This window comes from Erinaceus europaeus, chromosome 15, assembly GCF_950295315.1.
Source record: "Erinaceus europaeus chromosome 15, mEriEur2.1, whole genome shotgun sequence".
Lineage (NCBI taxonomy): Eukaryota > Metazoa > Chordata > Mammalia > Eulipotyphla > Erinaceidae > Erinaceus > Erinaceus europaeus.
In genome coordinates this window covers 18,304,342-18,323,383 of record NC_080176.1, presented here as the reverse complement: position 1 = coordinate 18,323,383, position 19,042 = coordinate 18,304,342, and the positions used below count along the sequence as shown (strand labels likewise).

The 19,042-nt window shown below is 55.6% G+C and overlaps 3 protein-coding genes across 6 annotated transcripts; all 3 read right to left on the bottom strand.

The window, feature by feature from the left end:
- Nucleotides 1–12: 12 nt before the first annotated feature.
- On the bottom strand, nucleotides 13–6,532 carry TBX6 (T-box transcription factor 6). Its single transcript, XM_060173015.1, has 6 exons — nucleotides 5,210–6,532; nucleotides 2,960–3,227; nucleotides 2,713–2,859; nucleotides 2,538–2,608; nucleotides 1,212–1,285; nucleotides 13–1,130 (listed from the first exon to the last, which is right to left on the bottom strand). Exons 1-6 carry the CDS (start codon nucleotides 5,647–5,649, stop codon nucleotides 652–654), a joined length of 1,479 nt encoding a protein of 492 aa, XP_060028998.1. The 5' UTR covers nucleotides 5,650–6,532; the 3' UTR covers nucleotides 13–651.
- A 145-nt stretch (nucleotides 6,533–6,677) lies between these two features.
- Nucleotides 6,678–9,787, bottom strand: YPEL3 (yippee like 3). 2 transcript variants are annotated; one of them, XM_007534657.3, is made up of 5 exons: nucleotides 9,627–9,787; nucleotides 8,791–8,973; nucleotides 8,645–8,688; nucleotides 8,357–8,465; nucleotides 6,678–7,166 (listed from the first exon to the last, which is right to left on the bottom strand). In XM_007534657.3, exons 2-5 carry the CDS (start codon nucleotides 8,905–8,907, stop codon nucleotides 7,077–7,079), a joined length of 360 nt encoding a protein of 119 aa, XP_007534719.1. In that variant the 5' UTR covers nucleotides 8,908–8,973; nucleotides 9,627–9,787; the 3' UTR covers nucleotides 6,678–7,076. The 2 variants fall into 2 exon arrangements, with proteins under 2 accessions (XP_007534719.1, XP_060029007.1); XM_060173024.1 differs by lacking the exon at nucleotides 9,627–9,787 and adding an exon at nucleotides 9,394–9,547 and having other exon boundaries at nucleotides 8,791–8,874.
- Nucleotides 9,788–11,083: 1,296 nt separating this feature from the next.
- Nucleotides 11,084–18,985, bottom strand: GDPD3 (glycerophosphodiester phosphodiesterase domain containing 3). 3 transcript variants are annotated; one of them, XM_016193216.2, is made up of 10 exons: nucleotides 18,517–18,953; nucleotides 18,292–18,334; nucleotides 17,974–18,109; nucleotides 17,812–17,857; nucleotides 17,600–17,718; nucleotides 17,418–17,507; nucleotides 16,713–16,846; nucleotides 14,632–14,691; nucleotides 14,482–14,533; nucleotides 11,084–11,265 (listed from the first exon to the last, which is right to left on the bottom strand). In XM_016193216.2, the coding sequence occupies exons 1-10, from the start codon at nucleotides 18,653–18,655 to the stop codon at nucleotides 11,137–11,139; spliced, it is 948 nt and encodes a 315-aa protein (XP_016048702.1). In that variant the 5' UTR covers nucleotides 18,656–18,953; the 3' UTR covers nucleotides 11,084–11,136. The 3 variants fall into 3 exon arrangements, with proteins under 3 accessions (XP_016048702.1, XP_060029001.1, XP_060029002.1); XM_060173018.1 differs by lacking the exon at nucleotides 14,482–14,533 and having other exon boundaries at nucleotides 18,517–18,959; XM_060173019.1 differs by lacking the exons at nucleotides 17,600–17,718; nucleotides 17,812–17,857 and having other exon boundaries at nucleotides 18,517–18,985.
- Nucleotides 18,986–19,042: the final 57 nt, after the last annotated feature.

The window sequence follows — 19,042 nt, the reverse complement described above, 5'->3', positions numbered from 1 at the left end:
GATGGGCCTGGAGGGCCTGGAGGGCCTGAGATCTTCCTAGTCCCCCATCCAGCGGTGGCAACAAGAGGCTTCCTCTGAGAGGCCATCTTCCTTTTCAGAGTGGGTCAGCACTCCAGGAGGAAGTGGGCCCAGAGTAGGTTGAGCTATAGGCTCAAGGTCAACAGCTGGATAGAAACCAACCACAGGACTGTGGTCTCCCCACAAAGCTTTGCTCACTCAGCCCTGTGTGGGGCCGGTAGCACCCGTCCAGGGCTCCCAGACCACTGGTGTCTTTGGAATTTTATTAACAGAAATACTCTGGTCCTGAAAACAGGCTTGTTGGGGAGTGGGGGGGGTAGAACTCACAGAGCCCAAGGGTGAAGCCAGGAGGCGGGCCTGGGGCCCCATTTGGCCAGGCCGAGCCCCTATCCATTCACACAGAGGTGAGAGCCGGGAAGGGGAAGCTGGCCCCAGCTGGCCTCCCAGTAGCTTAGTCAGCTTTGAAGCCAGAGGGGGGTGGAGTGAATCAAAGTGTGAAGTAGGGGTGGGGGGAGGCCCAAAGTGGCCATTTGGTGTGGGGGATGGGAACAGTGGAAGTGGGGTGCTGTAGGCCTGGGGGAAGGGAGCTGGAGGTATGTGGGGGAGGGGACAGTAAGGGGCCCCAGCTGCAGTTCAGTACATTGGTTTGGAACCCACATCCAGGTAACCCCCAGGCCCTGGGTAGGGGATGGGGAAGGGACTCCCCTGGAGAAAGTGCGAGGCAAAGGGTGCTGGGGGTGCAGCTGTGGGGTATCCTGAGCCCCCCGGCCCTGACTGCAGTTCCAGGAATGCCGCCGAGTAGGGAGCTGGGCGCCCAGAGTCTGGAGCCTCAGAGAAGCTGGGGTTCCTAAAATGGAAAGAAGTGTTAGAACAGGAGTGAGGGAGCCCTGCCCCCCACCCACCCCAGAACAGCCCTGTGCTCTTGCTCACTTGCCTGGTGGGAAGGTGACCGGAGGCCCCGTGGAAAGCTGCAGGGTGCAGGAGGTAGGCCTCAGCGCTGGGGCCGCCACACAGTGGGGCAGGGACAGCCTCCCTGGCCACTGGGGCCTGCTCTGGCTCTGACTCATGAATGTCCCCACCCAGTGTGGAGTCGCAGGGGCCACCGGGTGCCTCTGTGAGACAGAAGGGCCGGACTGAGCTCAGGAGGGTGAGCGTCTTGGCTGGAACCCCACCACCACGGGGACAGTGCTCACCTCCACTCCCATAGGCCTCTGCGGCTACTGGCTCTGGGCCCCGTAGTCTCCTCTTCACACGGGCGTCCCGCTCCCTGGGGAATGAAGGTGACGATGATGATGGTGATGACGACGGCAATATTAGCACTTGCCAGGTGCCAGGCCTTTCATCCCGGGGACCCTAGCAGGGAGGCGCCGTTGTGATACCCATTTTACAGATGTGACAACCGATGGCCAGAGGGAGAAGTGACTATGAAGTGGCAGAGCTGGGTTTCAGTCCCCACTGAAAATTTCCCAGTGGTTTCCTACATTGGAGGCACTAGAGACACTGTTTAGTGTGCCAGGAACTGGTGGGATCCCAGCTCCTCCCTCCATGCCCGCTTCCCACCTCTGCCACTGCTGCCTTTTGGCTAAACTGGGGACCTTTCTTGTCTGGGTTCATCCCTGGAGGGTGCCTGTCCTGGTGACATCTGTCAGCTGTATTACATCTGGTACAGGGCTGTCTTAATACTTCCAGTCCTTCCTGTCTTCCCTCCTTGCTTTGTTTTCTCTTTAGAACTGACTCCTATAGTCCAGGAGGTGGTGCAGTGGATAAGGCACTAGATTCTCAGACATGAGGTCAGGAGTTCGATCCACAGCATTACAATAAATGTACCATAGTGATGCTCTGGTTCACTCTGCTCCAGACTCATTCTCAATCTTTTGTTGTTGTTTTTCTTAGTTGACTCCTAGGCCAGGTGGTGGTTTACCCATATGCGAGATCAATAGGGCAGGGATAGATAGCATAATGGAAATTCCAGGTTCAATCCCTGGCACTACCATAAACCAGAGCTGATTAGTGCTCTGTTAAGAAAAAAAAAATCTAGAATATTTTACTTTTTTTTTTAAGAGACTTTTTAAAAATTTCCTTTTGTTGCCCTTGTTATTATTGTACTTACTATTGTTGTCTTCGTTGTTGGATAGGGCAGAGAGAAATGGAGACAGAAGGGGAAGACGGGGAGAGAAAGACACCTGCAGACCTGCTTCACTGCTTGTGAAGCGACTCCCTCGCAGGTGGAGAGCTGGGGGCTTAAACCGGGATCCTTATGCTGGGCCTTGAGCTTTGTGCCATGTGCGCTTAACCCATTGCGCTACCGCCCAACTCCCGAATATTTTACTTCAATCTCATTTGATTCCTGCACCAAGTATCAGTACTCACGTAGATCCACATAGCAGGTGGTAAATAGTAGTGAAGCAAGCAAACCAATATTCCCACTTACCATCATGTTCACACCACCCGGTGCAGTGTCCAGCCCCCAGGGCAACCAGTAAACACTTGTTGAATGAACAAGAAAGACCATGACCCACCTCTTACAGTTCCTGCCATTCTCTCGGAAGCCCTTGGCAAAGGGGTTGGCTGCGATCTTCAGTTGTGTGATCTTAGGGGTAGGGGGTGAGATAGGGGGACACATACCTAGGGTCAGAGTTGCCAGAGCCCAGCCAGGGTACAGGGAACCATCACCTCCCGAGCATGGTCACTTACCCGTGGGTTCTGATAGGCTGTCACAGAGATGAAAGTGGTCTCGGGGAAGCGGAAGGAGGCAACGCCCCCCCAGTGTTGGCTGCATAGCTGGGCGGCCCGCACCAGGTGTATTCGGGGCTGGTATTTGTGCATGGAGTGCAGAATCAGCTGGCGTGGGGTGGGGGAGATAAGTGAGAATCTTGACTCCTAGCCCTGGTCCCCCCTCCCCTCACCCTCACTCCCAGCCTGTGCTCTGGCTGGGCCTCACATGGCCATGGGGGTCCAGTGTGCTGTTGGTGAGCTTGACCCGATGGAAAGACACAGGCTGCCGCATCCAATGGGCCCCGGTGGCAGGTGAGTCAGGGTGGATGTAGACTCGGTCAGGCAGGCGGGGCTCGGCTTTGCCACTGGGCTCCCAGCGCCGGCCCTGCCAGCGGTAGCGGGCTCCGTCCACTGGCACCACATCCAAAAGGAACAGGTAGCGGACCTCCGGGTCCAGGCCGGTGACCGACACCCGGCAAGCGGGGAACATGCGCCTGCACAAGGGAGGGCGTGGAGGGGCCTGCTGTACCCTTTGGCCACAAGTGGTCACTCTAAGCCAAGGGGCTGTGGGCACAGGCCCCCCAGTTCTCCCACAGAATGTGGAGAGAGGGTGAGATTAGAACTCTGGAGGGCTGACAACATAGTGGTTCTGCAAAAGACTTTCACCCCTGAGCGTCTGAGGTCCCAGATTCAATCCCCAATAACCCAGAGCTGAGCAATACTGTTTTTTGCCTCCAGGGTTATTGGTGGGGCATGAATCCACTGCTCCTGGAGGCCATTTTTCCCGTTTTGTTACCTTTCTTGCCCTTATTGTTGCCATCTCTTTTGTTGTTGGATAGGAGAGTGAGAAAGAGAAAAAAAAGAAATTGAGAGAGGACAGGAAGACGGGGAGAGAAAGATAGACACCTGCAAACCTGCTTCACTGCCTGTGAAGCGACCCCCCTGCAGATGGGGAGCCGGGGAACCAGGATCCTTGCGCAGGTCCTTGCACTTCATGCCATATGAGCTTAACCCACTGTGCTACTGCCCGGCCCCCATTTAAAATTTTTAAAATTCAGTTCTTATGTTTTTAAGCTATTTTTAAAAAGATTTTATTTATTTACCTCTTTTTTTTAAGTTTTAATTAACTCAAATTTTATTTTATTTATTTTTTATTGGGGAATTAATGTTTTACATTCAACAGTAAGTACAATAGTTTGTACATGCATAACATTCTCCAGTTTCCCATATAACAATACAACCCCCATTAGGTCCTCTGAATCCTTCTTGGACCTGTATTCTCCCCACCCACCCACCCCAGAGTCTTTTACTTTGGTGCGATACGCCAAAAAGATTTTATCTATTAATGAGAAAGGAGGAGAGAGAAAGAAAGAACCAGACATCACTTTGGTACATGTGCTGCCAGGGATTGAACTTGGGACCTCCTGCTTGAGAGTCCAATGCTTTATCCACTGTACTGCCTGCTGGACCACTGATTTTTAAGCTATTTATTTTATTTTTATTTATTGTATAGAGACAGAAATTCAGAAGGAAGGGAGAGAGAGAGAGAGGCACCTGTATGTAGCACGTTGGGACCAGAGGCTTGAACCCAGATCCTTGTGTTCAAGTAGGTACACTACTGCCCAGTCCCTAAAGTTTTAAAATAAATATTAAAAGAACCCCAGAGGGTAGGGGAGTCAGTTTGCTTCCTCCCACTCTACAGGTTGTGGACAAGTCAGACAGGTGATCTGCCCAAGGTCACAGCAGTCTGGGAGCTGGCCTGACTGCTGACACCAAGCCTCTCTCAGTTTCCACCAGAAGTTAGGGTGACACTTTCTCTCCCTGAAATCATGCCAGGAGCCTCCTGGTGTCACTGATCATCATCAGAATCTACAGCTACTGGCAGGACAGACTTGCTTCCAAGAGAAAGAAAAGAGGTGGTGGGGAGAGACAAGAAGGAAGGAGAAGAAAGAAAAGAAATAGAAAAAGAAAGAAAAAGCAGCTCATAGGCAGGCACCTAGACTTGGAGCCCAAAGACCCCCCCCCCTGCAGGGATGTGCTGACCAGACCCTGCCTCCCTGTGACATGGAAAGGACCCAGTCACATCCTCACCATCCTGGCCAGATTTCTTTCAGGTCAGTCACTGGCTAGTCTGACTTCCCTCCCGGCCCATCCCGTCTCCAGCTACACACTGGCCTGTGAGCTAAGCCACATATTAACCCAGTATCCTGCCAGCCACTGGATCCCGGCCCAGAATGACCTACGACCCTTGCTAAAGGGTCTCTGAAACAGCAGGACTCTACAGACTGATTCCTTGATGGTGCCACATAATGACCCCATCCAGTGATCCAGTCACACTTGATTTAGGCAGATCTCTACCCACCTCTCTCAGCACCCCCCCCCAAAGCCCCCAGAAGTAGCCCCATCACTGAGAACTCTGACTTTCTCAAGAGACTCCCAACAGGGACACAGTGGATGCCCCGCTTGGCCCCCTCACCTCCCAGCTTTGGTGATGATCATCTCCGTCCCCACGGAGTTGAACTCTTTCCACAGCTCCCGGTTCTCCAGGCTCAGGCTGACTCCCGGGAGCGAGTGCAAGGTCTCCGGGGCTGGGGGCGCCGACTCGGTGCCCAGGGCTGGGGGCAGTGGGGGCAGAGGTGGGGGAGCAGCCAGGGTGCGGGAAGCAGCCTCGATGCCCCCGGGGAGGTAGCAATCCAGTTTGGGAGGGTCCAGATCTGGAGGTGGGGGAGAATGAGGGGCTAGCCGGGGGCCACAACTCACCCAACCCCTACGCAGGAGTGGGTCTCCCTGCTCCCCAGGGTAGTGGTGGTAACCCTCTGCCAGGGCTGGTGGGAAGCTGGGGTCTGCCCCGGGTTGGGGGGGCCCCAGGCGGTAGCCGGGCCCCAGGGAGGAGTACAGATCTCTGGGATGGTACATGGGGGAGCAGTCCTGTCTGGCCTCGGGTCAGGCCGGGTGCTGAGATGCCCCCTTTATAGCTCACAGCTCAGCCCCTTCCAGACCCAGGATCACAGCCCCTCCCCTCTTTGGGGCCCGGGAGTTGGGCGGCAGTGGAGACCCCTGGGGGCTGGAAGGGGTCCAAAAGGGGGCCGGATACCTGGGTACTCTCCCTCCCCCAGGCTTCATTAGCCTCGACCCCCTGCCCCCTCATTACATAATTAACTCCTCGGCTTGATTGATCCCCAGGGGCTCAACGGGGACACAGTTTGGCGCTTCCGGCCAGCTGGTCCCGGTTCCCACGGGGTAGCCCCGGCTAGGGATGAGCTACTGAGGGGCGGGGATGAAGCCCCGAGTCCGGGGGCAGACCTTGGCTTCCCAGGCTTTTCTGGCAGGTGACCCCCCCCACCCCCACCACGCCTCTCCCCCGCCCCTTGACGCGGCTTGGCTGGATGGAGCATGACAGTGGGGAACAGCGGCACATGGGGGCCTTGAGGAGCCCTGGCCCTCAACTCCCAAGCCTTTCTGGGTTCCCGATCGGAAAAGCCCCCCTCTCCGCCAGGTCCCCAAAGTTTAGAGATGCCCACTGCTCGACAGATTCGGACGATAAGCTCCCCAGAAGGACCCGCGTTGAGGAAACCCCACGAACTACGATTCCCAGCAGGCTCAGCATCGCGGTTCCCCTAAAGACGACCGACGGGCACGCGAGGGCCGCTGGAACTTGTAGTCCCCCTGGGCGCGGGCAGCGGCGGCATGGGCACCTCCCAGGAGAGCTGCCCCTAGGCGGCAGCAAAATGCTGAGGACGCAAGTGAGCTGCGGTCAAGGCCTGCGGAGCCCGAGTGGGCTCAGGAACCATGGGCAGGGAGACCCGTCGGGGGCCCCAAGAAGATGACTGAGATCCGTTCCTGAGGCGCTGGCGCCCAGCTTTGGCCCACGGGGTCCTCAGAGACCGGAACCTGCATTTGAACCCCTCCCCACACACACTCCTAGATTCCATGTGAGCCCGGGGCTGTCTCCACTCCATTGTTTTATTATGTACAAACGCTACAGAACAAGGGGAGCAGACACGCGTGGGGCGAAAGGGGTCTGGTGGGAGGAGTTCACGGGGCGGAGGGGGCAGGGGGGCCGAGAGCACAGCACACAGGCCATATCTATAGGGCAGGCGGGGAGGGACGGGGCTGAAAATGAGATCCAAGCCAGCCAGATCGCAGGGAGGTGTGGGGGCGTCGTCCACCTTCCGATCACCCCCCCAAGGTCACAGTGCATGCAATAAAATATATGTACAGGAGCTGGATCCTTCCACTGCAGAGACTCTGAGGGTCCAGAGCTCCCTTCCGCGGAGAGAAGCCAGTGGCGCCCCCTGGCGGCCAGGCCGGGCTGGAGCCACAGGCGCCAAGAGCCGCGGAGGTCAGTCCCAGCCATTGTCTTTGATCATGTGGTTGAGTTCAATGATGTACTTCCCCTCTTTGTACTTCTGGCTGCTCTCGAAGGCCTGTTCCTGGAAGGAGGGGCGAGGTGTCATCCCTGCAGCCAGGTCTTATGGTAACAGAAGGGACAGGGGTTGGAGGGGCTGCAGGTGACTGACCCCATTCTACACAGGATTTGGAAACTTACCCAGACAAGCTCAGCAACCTGCCCACAGATCCACAGCTGGAAACCGGCAGGGCAAGGAGACAGAACTCTGCACCATGGCTACTTTTTTAAAATACTAATGATTGGTTGGCCCCAACTACTGGGTATGGCAGTTTTGAAACAATTCAGGGATTACAAATTGGTAGCCCAGGGCCAGTGTAGGCCTCCAGGAGTGTGTTTGGCTTGGCCAGTAGAGAGTACAATGGAACTGGCAGGTCATGCTCTGTCCAGGAGGCCTCCTCCCCAGACCTGTGCTGCCTGTTTGCAGACCCGGTTAATCTCCTTGGCCTTACAAGCACCTGGCTTCTAGACTGTAAGAAGCCCAGAGAGGCCAGTTCATCCTTCCAGGGCTAACGCAAAGTAACTGAGGTCTGGGCCAGTTGTCTGTTTCTTCCTGGAGCATCCATTTCATAGAGGCAGCCCCCAACAGAGGAACCCTGGCCCCTGCATTCTCCCAAGAGCACCTTCTGCCGCTTATCTGATCCTTGTAACTATCTTAGGTGCCAAGTGGTGGCCTTATCCTCCACTGTCAGATAAGGAAGTGAAATCAGATCCTGGACAGCAGCAGGGAAGGCAGTGGAGGAGAAGGCCTGGGGGCTCTTTCAGTGGCTATGGAGTCCTGGGACAATTTCTCGGACCCAGGAGTGAAAAGCAGCTGAGGAGGTTTACAGGGGTGGTGGTGGGGGAGTAAACTAGGATTCTTGTCCTATTTTGTTACTTACCAGCTGGGTGACTTTGGGCAGGTTACCTAACATCTCTGGGCCTTTTTTTTTTTTTTTTCCTTTTTCTGGAAAGTGGAGGTAATAATAGACTCTACCTACAGGATTGTTGTAATGACTGGTGAGAACACATGCCAAGCATTTTCTAAAGTGGGGGTGCTCACACCCAGGAGAAGGAGGGATGGGTTAAAGGAAAACTTCTAGACACCCTTGCAGAATGGTGGGGGGGGGGTAAGAGAGACAGTTTGACCTGGACTGGGCCAAAATGCCCCCAAAAGATGACTGGGCTTGTGAGCTGGGATCATGGGCTGGCCTGGATCAGTGGTCACTGACTCACATATTTCCATCCCAAAGTGGTCTTGCAGTTCTCACAGTGGATGTCGGCGACGGCATGGAGGCCCGTGAGCAGCACCCGCTCCTCGGCTGGTCCGCAGCCCACGTTCACCCTGGGGGAGACATGGGGGCTGTCGAAGGGATGGGCTCTGGCACAGTGAAGCCTTTTTCCATCCTAAGCCTCTGAGAGAAGAGTGTGAACACGGTAGCATGCCTGAACCAGGGGCCTCTTGGGAGTCTGAGTAGCAGCACTGGGTTTCAGGAGAAAGGAGGGAGGGAGGATGGTACTCACACAGAGTTGAAGAGGTAGGCACGCCCCTGACTGCCCTGGAAGGACTAAAGGGGTGGGAGGCAGAGAGGAGGGGAGGGGGTCAGGGCTACTGCTGGGGAGTCCCCAGGCTGCTGCCCCTCTAGCAGCTCCAGGTACCACCTGCTCACCTTGGAGATGAGGTCGTCGTGGTTGGCCAGGTGAGCACGGCAGTGGGCACAGCTATACCTCCGATGACAGTCATCCAGGTAGGCCTGAAACGTCTTGGGCTTTGAGATCCGCACCATGGCGGGGGCCGGGGGCAGTGGCCCCACGCGGGGAGCGGCCCACGGGGAGCAGAGGGAGCCCAGTGCCTGCCGGGAAGGGAGCGAGGGGGCTGTCAGGACCAGGGCCACACTCAGGCAGACACGCCCAGGGCCACAGGGGCTCTCTCTGTCACACTTGGCTGCCGGCTCCTCTCCCCAGAGCCAACAGCATCTCCTGGGGGCTCCCAGCCAGTCTCACTTTAGACTCACTGAGAGAGGCCACAAGTTTCATGGATAGGGAAACTGAGGCTAGGCGGAGCGCCAGGTGAGTCATGCACCTGCTGCCCTGGCAGCTAAGGCTGGGGAAAGGGGCTTCGGGGTGCAAGAACTGTCAGTTCTCTGTGTAGGGGGCCCATGGAGGGCTGAGGAATTGGAAGACTCTTAGGACTGCCTCCGGTTTGCCACGGGTGGAGGGTCGCTGTCACTCGGGGGCAATGGGGAAGCCACGTGAGGGAGAGGGTCCCTCACCTGGAGATGGCAGGAGGCCCCCCTGAAAGTGATCATCCAGCAGGGGAGGGGCTCTCAGCTGGGGCGCTGGGGCCTGGTCCGCATCGAGAGGATCTTACCTGCACCGCGGAGCCTTACCTGCGACCCCGGGGCTCACCTGGGGCGCGGGGGTGGGGGATGCACCGAGCGGGGGGTGGGTAGGGGGCAGTCCTCGCGGGCGGGGCGGCGCGCAGCCCTGCCGCTGGGGACCTCACCTCGCCTGGGCGCGCGGGGGCCCGGTCCTCCGGGGTGGCCTGGCCTGGGAGTGGGGGCGCTCCTAGTGGGCGCCGTCCCCCCCCCCCCCCCGGCCCGGGTTCGCAGCCGCGGCGACTTGTTTACACCGAGACCAGCTGCGGCCGCCGCTGCAGCGGGAGGGGGAGGGGGCCGGCCTCGGGCCCGGAGGCCGCCCGGGCCAATCGGCGCGCGGCATGCAAATGAGGGGGCGCGTCACGCCGGGCGCGCGCAGGCCTGGGCCGCCCTGCCCCCGCTCGCTGCTCTGTCCGGCCCGGAAATGCTGCGGCCGCCGCGGCCCCGCCAGACCAGACCCAGCGCCCCCAGGGTCTCCGTGGACCCGCGAGGAGCTGCGACGTGCGGCCCGGCCTGGGGCTGGGCGGGGGTGGCTCTGCACGCGGCCCGGGGAGGAGTCATAGTTATCAGTGCCCACCTCTGCAGGTGCCCCTCTTAATCCCGCAGGGGCCCCAAGGCAGCTCCTGCTGGGGCCAATTCCCCAGGGGCCCGAGGTTGCCTAGGTGCTAAGAGGCAAAGTGGGGATCTCACTTTGGTACATGGCCGGTCTTCGCCTTAGCACCAAGGACAGACACCAAGGAAGAGCTAAGGACTCCTGGGAGCTGAACTGACATTCAAGATCAGTTCCTGTTGTTGCCTCCAGGCAACCCGGTTCCTCCAAGTCTGTTTTAGTTGCCTACTGTGAACTCCCCTTTGCCCTCCCTCACCTCGGACAGGGGTGTGTGTGTGTGTGTGTGTGTGTGTGTGTGTGTGTGCGCGCGCGCACACGCCTTGGAGGTGCCAAGCATGAGGTCCTGAGTTCCATCTCCAGCATTGTATGTGCTAGAGTGATGCTCTGGTCCTCTCTTTCGGATGATGGTGATGATGACTGAACCTGTGCCTGCAATTGTCAGACTTGGCGTGTCCCCTGCACCCAGCCTGGTCCAGAGTAGTTAGTAAATATTTGTGAGAGGTGCAATACATTCAACGAATAAGGAAGTAGGACTGGAGAAGGCTGAGGAGTCTAGAGAGCTTCTGGGGAGGAGACAGAAAGTGGGAGTGCCAGATGCAGCAGGTAGGCGCTGTAAACTCAGCTGTACCAGCCCTGCAACTCAGCTGTACCAGCCCTGCACGCCTCCTTCCCCCAGGACCCACAGGGAAATCAAGTCCTTTGTGTTATGCCCACGGCTTTTAGTGGCCTCTGGACAATAGAGCTTTTACCAGAGGCTCTGAAGGGGCAGGGGCCCTCTGCATAGGGCACTCCCGTGGAGGCCAGGCTGGCACAGGGTGTGGCCACACTGGGTCTGGAATGTGGCAGAACCAGTGGGTCAGGCTTGTTAGGGTCCTCTGGCTCTAGGTTGTTCTCAGTCTACTAAACCCTCACCTGCAGTTTTCTAGACTCTGCCCTTACTCCCCTCCCCACCCCAAGCACACACAGAGACTTGACTGGGAAGGGAAGATTTGTTTACTGGAGGTTGGAGATAGAGAGGTGTAGGCTCCTTAGGAGGTGCCCCTGTGTCTATCCAGGTAGTGCCGGAGGGCGGTGGGGTAGTCTGTCATGACGCCTGTGGCCCCCAAGCTGAAGGCTGTTTCAAAATCAGACTCTTCATTCAGGCACCAAAACACAACCTGCATGGGGGAGAGAAGGAGAGGCTGGGCTTTCCAAACCACTTTATCTGGAACTTAGCCTTGCATCCAAGTGGGGAAGGGGTCTCCCCTTTTCCATGAAGCCCCATCCTCACACCTGAGCAGTGGTGGAGTTGACGACTAATTTTTTCTTTAATTCCCTTTTGTTGCCTTTGATGTTCTCCTTGTTGTTTTATTGTTGTTGTTACTGATGTCGTTGTAGGATAGGACAGAGAGAAATGGAGAGAGGAGGGGAAGACAGAGAGGGGGAGAGAAAGACAGACACCTGCAGACTTGCTTCACCACCTGTGAAGCGATTCCCCTGCAGGTGGGGATCCAGGGGCTTGAACCAGGATCCTTACCCCGTCCTTGCGTTTTGCATGTATTTTTTTTATAAATAATCTTTTAAAATATTTTATTTATTTATTAATGAGAAAGATAGGAGGAGAGAGAAAGAGCCAGACATCACTCTGGTACATATGCAGCTGGGGATTGAACTCAGGACCTCATGCTTGAGAGTCTGATACTTTATCCACCTGTGCCACCTCCCAGATCACTTTATAAATAATCTTTTTAAAGCGCAAGGACCTGTGTAAAGATCCCTGTTCAAGCCTCTGGCTCCCCACCTGCAGGGGAGTGGCTTCAAGAGTGGTGAAGCAGGTCTGCAGGTGTCTGTCTTTCTCTCTGTCTTCCCCTTCTCCATTTCTCTCGGTCCTATCTAACAATAACAACATCAATAACAACAATAACTACAACAACAATAAAATCAAGGACAACAAAAGGGAAAAATAAATATAATTTTTTTAAATAATTAAAAAATATATACCTGAATTAACTTTTTAATGTATTCCTTTTTGTTGCCCTTGTTGTTGAGTCCCCTGCAGCTGGGGAGCCGGGAGCTCAAACCGGGATCCTTACGCTGGTCCTTGAGCTTTGCGCCACCTGTGCTTAACATGCTGCGCTACCGCCCTACTCCCCCTGAATTTATTTTTAATGAGAGAGAAAAATACAGAAAGATACAGTCAGAGAGATGAGAGCACTGCTCAACTCTGGTTTATGGTGGTGTCAGGGATAGAACGTGGGGTTTCAGATTTTCAGGCAAGAAAGTTTTTAGCAGAAGCATTAAGCTATCTATCTCCTTAGCCCAGGATGGCTACATTTTTAGGAGTTACTCAAACTGATTACTAAAATACAACCAGGACTGCAGATTAAGTTATACAAATAGTTGACAGCAAAAGGCAATATATATATATTAAAAAGCAAAAAGCAATATATATATATTAAAAGCAAAAGGCAATATATATATATATATATATACACACACAACTCTTGTGACTTCCTAATTATCTCATACATTGCACGTTACCATTGCCTGTGCCCTGGAGGTTACTGATATCTGCTGAGTGTGGTAAAGGGAAATACTGACGGCTGCACTACCACTGGAGTGGGAAGAAGGGTGTGTGTTCCCTGGGCAAGTCGCTGGGCCTCTGGGTTTCAATGAAACAACAACAACCAAAAAACCCCAAGCGCCAGACTACCTCCCCAGTCGCAGTGGAGACTGGACAACCCGAGGCTGATAGAAAGAGCTACGTCATCCCTAAGCCTCGCTCTGGTCCAGCCAATCCGAGGCCGAGTCTCCGCCTGTCTGAGCACGGCCCCGCCCACCTATGCTGTCACCGAGAGACCTGCCAGTGGCAGCCTTGGCCTCCAGAGGAGTCTCACTGTTCCTGCACCGGGCCAGGTGACCCTCACACAGCTGAAGCGCCCAGAGAAACCTCCCTTCCCTTTGGGCTGCAGCTCCTTCCCAAGGCTGAGGCTGCCAGCCGGTCTGAACAGTTTCCTTCCAACTGCAGCCCAGAAGAACCCGTGTTCTCTCTCTCCCCCACACTCCTTTTCCTCCTCTTCTCCCTTTTTCTTCCTTCTTTCCTTTCTTCCTTCCTTCCTTTTTCCTTATCAGGGACTATTGATGTCTCAGGCATGGAAGTCTTTTTGCATAACTATTAATTGCATGCTATTTCCTCAGTCCTTTCTCTTCCTCTATTTATTTTGGATAGAGATAGAAATTGAGGAGGGGCAGATAGCATAATGGTTAGACTCTCGTGCCTGAGGCTCCAAAGTCCCAGGTTCAATCTCCTGCACCACCATAAACCAGAGCTGAGCAGTGAGTGCTCTGGTTAAAAAGAGAGAAAGGGGAGGGGAGATAGGGAGAGAAAGATACCTGCAGCACTGCTTCACCACTTGTGAAGCTTCCTCCCCTGTAGGTGGGGGCTGGGGGCTTGAACCTGGGTCCTTGTACATGGTTATGTATGCATTCAACTGGATGTGCCATTGCCCAGACCCCCCCTCCCCCATTATCTTTCTTTTAAATGTGGACCAGGCCCACTCTGGGCCAATTTGTCATTTTTTATTTCAGCAAGGGAAGATACCACAGCACAGCTTCATCATGCGTGAAGCCATGGAGTTTTGGAGTTTCTCCGGTACTATTGATGGCGCACTTGTGGTGCTGAGTTTAAACTCATGTTCAATGGAGAGCTACTGTCTGGCCCCAGCACTCCTCTCTGTCCCTCTGAGGGCCTTCTGACTTGCCTCTCATGTGCTCCTTCTGTCTTCTGAAGTCAGTTCTACATGACTCCAACCTCCCAGATCACAGCACTATTTCCTTTTTGATGGCCCGTTTCACTTCCTGCTGCCACCAGGATGGTCTCCTCCCTATCTTGGGAACTCCTTAATAAAGGCTTGCTAATTAAGTGATCTGTTCAGGACTGGGGTTCAAGGTGGGGGCCTTCCCTTTCCCAGCTCTCCCCCTTCACCTGCTTGTGGCAAGAGCAAGTACCAAGCCCTTACAGAGTACTAGTTACATCTCCACAAGAGTCAAAGGTGCGGGGTCAGGTGGTGGCGCCCCTGGTTGAGTGCACATGTCACAATGCACAAGGACCCTGGTACGAGCCCCCGGTCCCCACATGCAGGGGGAAAGCTTCACGAGTGGTGAAGCAGGGTTGCAGGCGTCTCTATCTCCCCTCTCCATTTCGGACTATATACAATAAATAAATAAAAGATAATTTTAAAAATTAAGAAAAAAGTCAAAGGTGCCATCACCCCCAACCCCATTTTGCAGACAAGTTGAAGATGGGCTGTCCACACAGAGCCGGGGTTGAAGGAGGCTGTGCCAGGTCACGTGGGCACTGCTCACTTGCCGAGAGAGTGGGAGTCCAGCCTCACCTGTACCCCTCGCTGCTCCAGGTGTTGGATCAGACTTTTCCTCATGATGATCCTGGGGTGGGTGGGGGGGAGAGGCTGTGACTTGGGGGCCAGGGGGGAGGGCTGGCAGGTCTCTACGGGCACCTCCCACCGTCTTCCTGCCCACCTTACCATTTGAAAGCCACAGCTGCCAGCTTGTTCAGTGCAGGACAGGAAAATGGGAAGTAGGTCCTGTGGAGAGGCAGTGTGGTAGTGAGCACAGTGGGGCAGGGTGGGGACATGTCGTCTCTAGACCCTGAGGAAGAACCCTTGCACCCAACCACAGGAACAGCTGCCTATTGCTCCATTTCCTTGCTTCATGTTTCAGGGTGTCCTAGGCCTCATGTTTTTTTTTTTTTTTTAAATATTCACTTATTCCCTTTTGTTGCCCTTGTTTTATTGTTGTAGCTACTCTTGTTGTTATTGATGTCATCGTTGTTGGATAAGACAGAGAAATGGAGAGAGGAGGGGAAGACAGAGAAGGGGAGAGAAAGACAGACACCTGCAGACCTGCTTCACCGCCTGTGAAGCGACCCCCCTACAGGTGGGGACCCGGGGGCTCGAACCAGGATCCTCATGCCAGTCCTTGTGCTTTGCGCCACCTTCGCTTAACCCGCTGTGCTACTGCCCAACTCCCTAGGCCTCATGGTTTTACAGAGGGAAAACTGAGTCTGCAAGAGCCACAGTAACACCAGAGCCAGAACCCAGCTGAGCTCCAAGCTGGACATGCATCTGGAGGCTCCCTTGGTGGAGGCCAGCTTCAGACAGTGTTCAGTGTCAACTACTTCCTGACCCTTCCAGTGTCCTTGGACAGGCTTTGAAGAGGGAGAGCTGGGTCCTGGACTTCCGGCTGTGTGACCCTGGACCAAAAGCAGTACCTCTCTGAGCCGAGGGCACTACTTTACTTCCTGGTGCGAAACAAAGCTTAAATAAACTAAAGGCCTAGGAGACGATTTGCCAATCTGGGGTACAAAGTTCTGTCACAAGGTGGCATAATAACCTCTTTGTAGTGAGGGATTAGGGGCAGGCTGGGACTTTCCCTCCAAACAGAGCTGCCACAGAGCGATTCTCAGAAAGCAGAGAGAGGACCAGGTCTGCAAGCTGACACGCTGCCTAAGCCAGAGTCTCCTCCCAGCTGTGACTTTGTTCATCATTCTCTCTAAGCTGGAACACATGTCAGAGAGTGTTCAGAGTCTAGCTAGACTGTAAGTTCAGGGAGGGCACCATACTCCAGTCACAGTGTGCGTGTGTGTGGGTGTGTGTGTGTGTGCTGCCACTAAGCTTCTCTCTGGAGCTTGATGCTTGTATGATTTCACTGTTGTCAGTAGACAAATTTTCCCTTTTCTTTTCCCCTTCCTCCTTCCCTCCTTTCTCTCTCTCTTTTTGATAGAGGATGAGGCTCAGAAACAGAGAGCGGAAAGAGGAGAAACACCTGCAGCACTACTCCACTGTATGTGAAACCTCCCCCCCCTGCAGGTGGGAACTAGGGGCTTTAACCCAGGCCCTCACATGGTAACATGTGATCTATCAAGTGAGCCACCAGCCTTCCATATATTGTATTTATTTCTTTAATCTTAACGAGAGAGAGAGAGAGAAAGATGCAGAGAGGACCAAGCGCTGCTCAACTTTGGTTTCTGGTGGTAGTGGGGGACTGCTTGGAGCATCAGACACGAGACTCTCTTTGCAGAACCATTATGCTATCTTCCCCACCCCCTCAAACACACATTTTTAAAAAAATTGTTTCATGGGAGAGAGAGAGATGGAGAGAGAAAGCACCAGAACACCAGTCTGGCACACATGATGCTGGAGATCAAACTCATGATATCAATTCCATTTCCAGGGCCACACCTGCCAACCTCCATGGCTTTATCTTCCAGTGTAATTGCGCCTGCGCCAGAGGAAGTGTTCAACGAGCGCTCGCTGGGTAAATGGCTGAATAAACGAACCTTTGCCCTGAAAACCCACACCGTCTCTTGTGTGTCTATTTTGGGGCGGGGGTCCATATTCCCAAAAGGCCACACCTTCCAAGGACCCTGGAGGCAATCTCTGAGGGCAGCCAAGGAGTTAGGGAGACTGGTCCTTTTTGCTCCATGAAAGGACCCCAAACAGTGGGCGTCTAGGTGAAGGTTGTTTGACTGAAGAGACAAAGCAGCTGAGGGCCTGGGAGAGAATGGAGAGAGGACTGCCCCCCAGCATGGCTCCCCCGTGGGTACCTGTTGATGATGGTGGGCAGGAAGCACAAGAGGAACTTCTCAGGGATGGGCACGAAGGGCAGCAGCCCCAGGTAATACAGCAGCAGGACCCAGACCACCCGGCTGACGGTCAAGGAGGTTGGCATCTCGGGGTTCTGGGGAGGGGAGAAGAGGGGAAGTCAGCTTGCCCCTGTGGGAGCAGGGAGGCCTGGGCTGTGGGCAAACCATTCGGGAGCTTTCTGGAAGCTCCATGACCTACTCTGTCAAAGCTCCATCTGGGGGTTAAGGAAATAGCTCATCAGGTAGGGCATCTGCACTGTCATACCCACAAACCAGCTTCCAGCCCCACCCCCTCACCCCCCCATACCACATGGGAGGTGCTTGGCAATGCAGGAAGAGTGTCTGTCTGTCTCTCCCCTTCTGTCTCTTATTTTTCTAGCTGAATTTGAAAAAGCGCTGAAATCTAGGATATGTGAGGCCCTGGTATCACTAAATAAATAAATGCATAAATACATAGTCATATCTGGGCCCAGATTTCAGGTCTGAAGCCAACTCCTAGGTCTGCCATCTCTCCAACTGCTACAGCTCTAGCCGGGGGGGTGGGGGGGGGGTCCAGCAGAACCCTTCCAGACCCCACTCTGGCCTAGGCCCCTCAGGCTGGGCTGGGCTCCAGCTCCTGGCAGGAGGGAGCCGCTGGGAGGGAACAGGGACTCAGAAGGGACTCACAGCAGCCTTGCACTTCTTCATGACTGAGCTCTTCTCAGAGGCCCAGATGGTGATTTCACTGCGGTCAAAGTGCCTCACCAGGTCTGCTACCTGTATGGGGGAGGGAGGAGGAGTTGTGGAGGGGGGTTTAGGCCCTTGTCCACACCAGCTCCCCACCCCCCTGCACGCCCCCTGCAGCCCACCTTGTGAATGAGCTCTTCGTTCTCCCCTTTGATTTCCACAACCATGGGCACTCGAGGAAACCTTTGGAACATGTCCACCAGGCGCACCATGTGTCGGTCAGTCCCGTGTGCAAACTGGCCTGAGGCATTGTGGGAAGAGGGATCAGAGCTGGGAATGTTGGAGGGAGAGGGGGTTGGGGGGGGGAGGCTGTGGTCAGGACCCCCACTCTCACCTGGTGAGAAGTACACTTCCAATTCCTCCTTGTAGAGGGGCAGCTCCTGTGTGTGTGTGTGTGTGTGTGTGTGTGTGTAGGGGGTTAAGAGGTGGGTCACGGGGAAGCAGGCAGGCCTCTGGGCATGGCAGGGGGATGTGGGGGTGGGGTGGGGAGGAGTACCTCAAAGTCCAGGCTGCCCACATCCCTGTTAACTCCCGACTGGCGGGACAGGTTCTCGTCGTGGGACACCACCACCACTCTGTCCCTGGTCAGGTGGCAGTCAAGCTCTATGAGGTCTGCCCGCTGGGCCATGGAGCTGTGGGGGCAAAGGTCTGTGGGGGCCCGGGCCAGAGCAGGGTGGGGGGGAGGCTGGGCTAGATGGATGGTGGTGGTGGGGAGGTCTGAGGGAGCCTGGGGCAGAGTTCAGGGTGGGGTGAGGGGCTGTGTCCCTGTACACCTCCACAGGGTACCAGTCACCCAGCCCCAGCAGGTGCTCACTTCTCCAAGGCCTCCATGGTGTTCTCCAGCCGCTCCCCCGATCCTGGGTGGGTAGGAGGCAGTTGGGTGGGTCCCTGGGGCCTGGCCTCCCTCCTCCTTTCCTACCACAGTCTAGCCACCCCAGAAGTCTCTTTCCTCATACCACACTGCCTCCTGGCCCTCCTCTAGTCCAGTCTCTGGGCCCCACATCCCACCTCCAGCACCCCTGCCCTCGCCTCTGCTCACCTGACCGGTGGGCCGCCAGGCGGGGACGGAAGGCGGGCGCCGGGGGTGCATGCAGCAGGCGAGGCCTGCGCAGGAACAGGATGGAGAGCAGTGCATAGCTGCCCAGGGCAGGCAGTGCGTAGTAGAGCAGTGAGCTCATGCCAGCCGCCGTGTCCCAGGAGGACTGGGCTGCCGCACCGCCCGCCGGACTATGTAGGCCGACTCTACCAGAGGCCACCACACCCCTGGGACCTGCTGAGCCTGCTTCTGGCACAGGGCCAGACTCTCAGCGGGGAATGGGGGGGAGGCGGGAGTGTCAGGCTGCTGGTCCCCACATTCCCAGACCCTTGACAGGCCCCAGCACCCCCAGTTCCTGGGCCCCAGTGAAGCAACCAAGGCCTACCCCACGCACCCCCCCCCCATGTGTGACTGGGGAGCATGACACACTCCCCATCAGTTTCCACACTCTGGGGGAATGTGGGGCGTTCCTGAGTCACCTCAAATCACCTCCAGCCTGTTAGACCAGGAGATATTAGAGAGAGGAGAG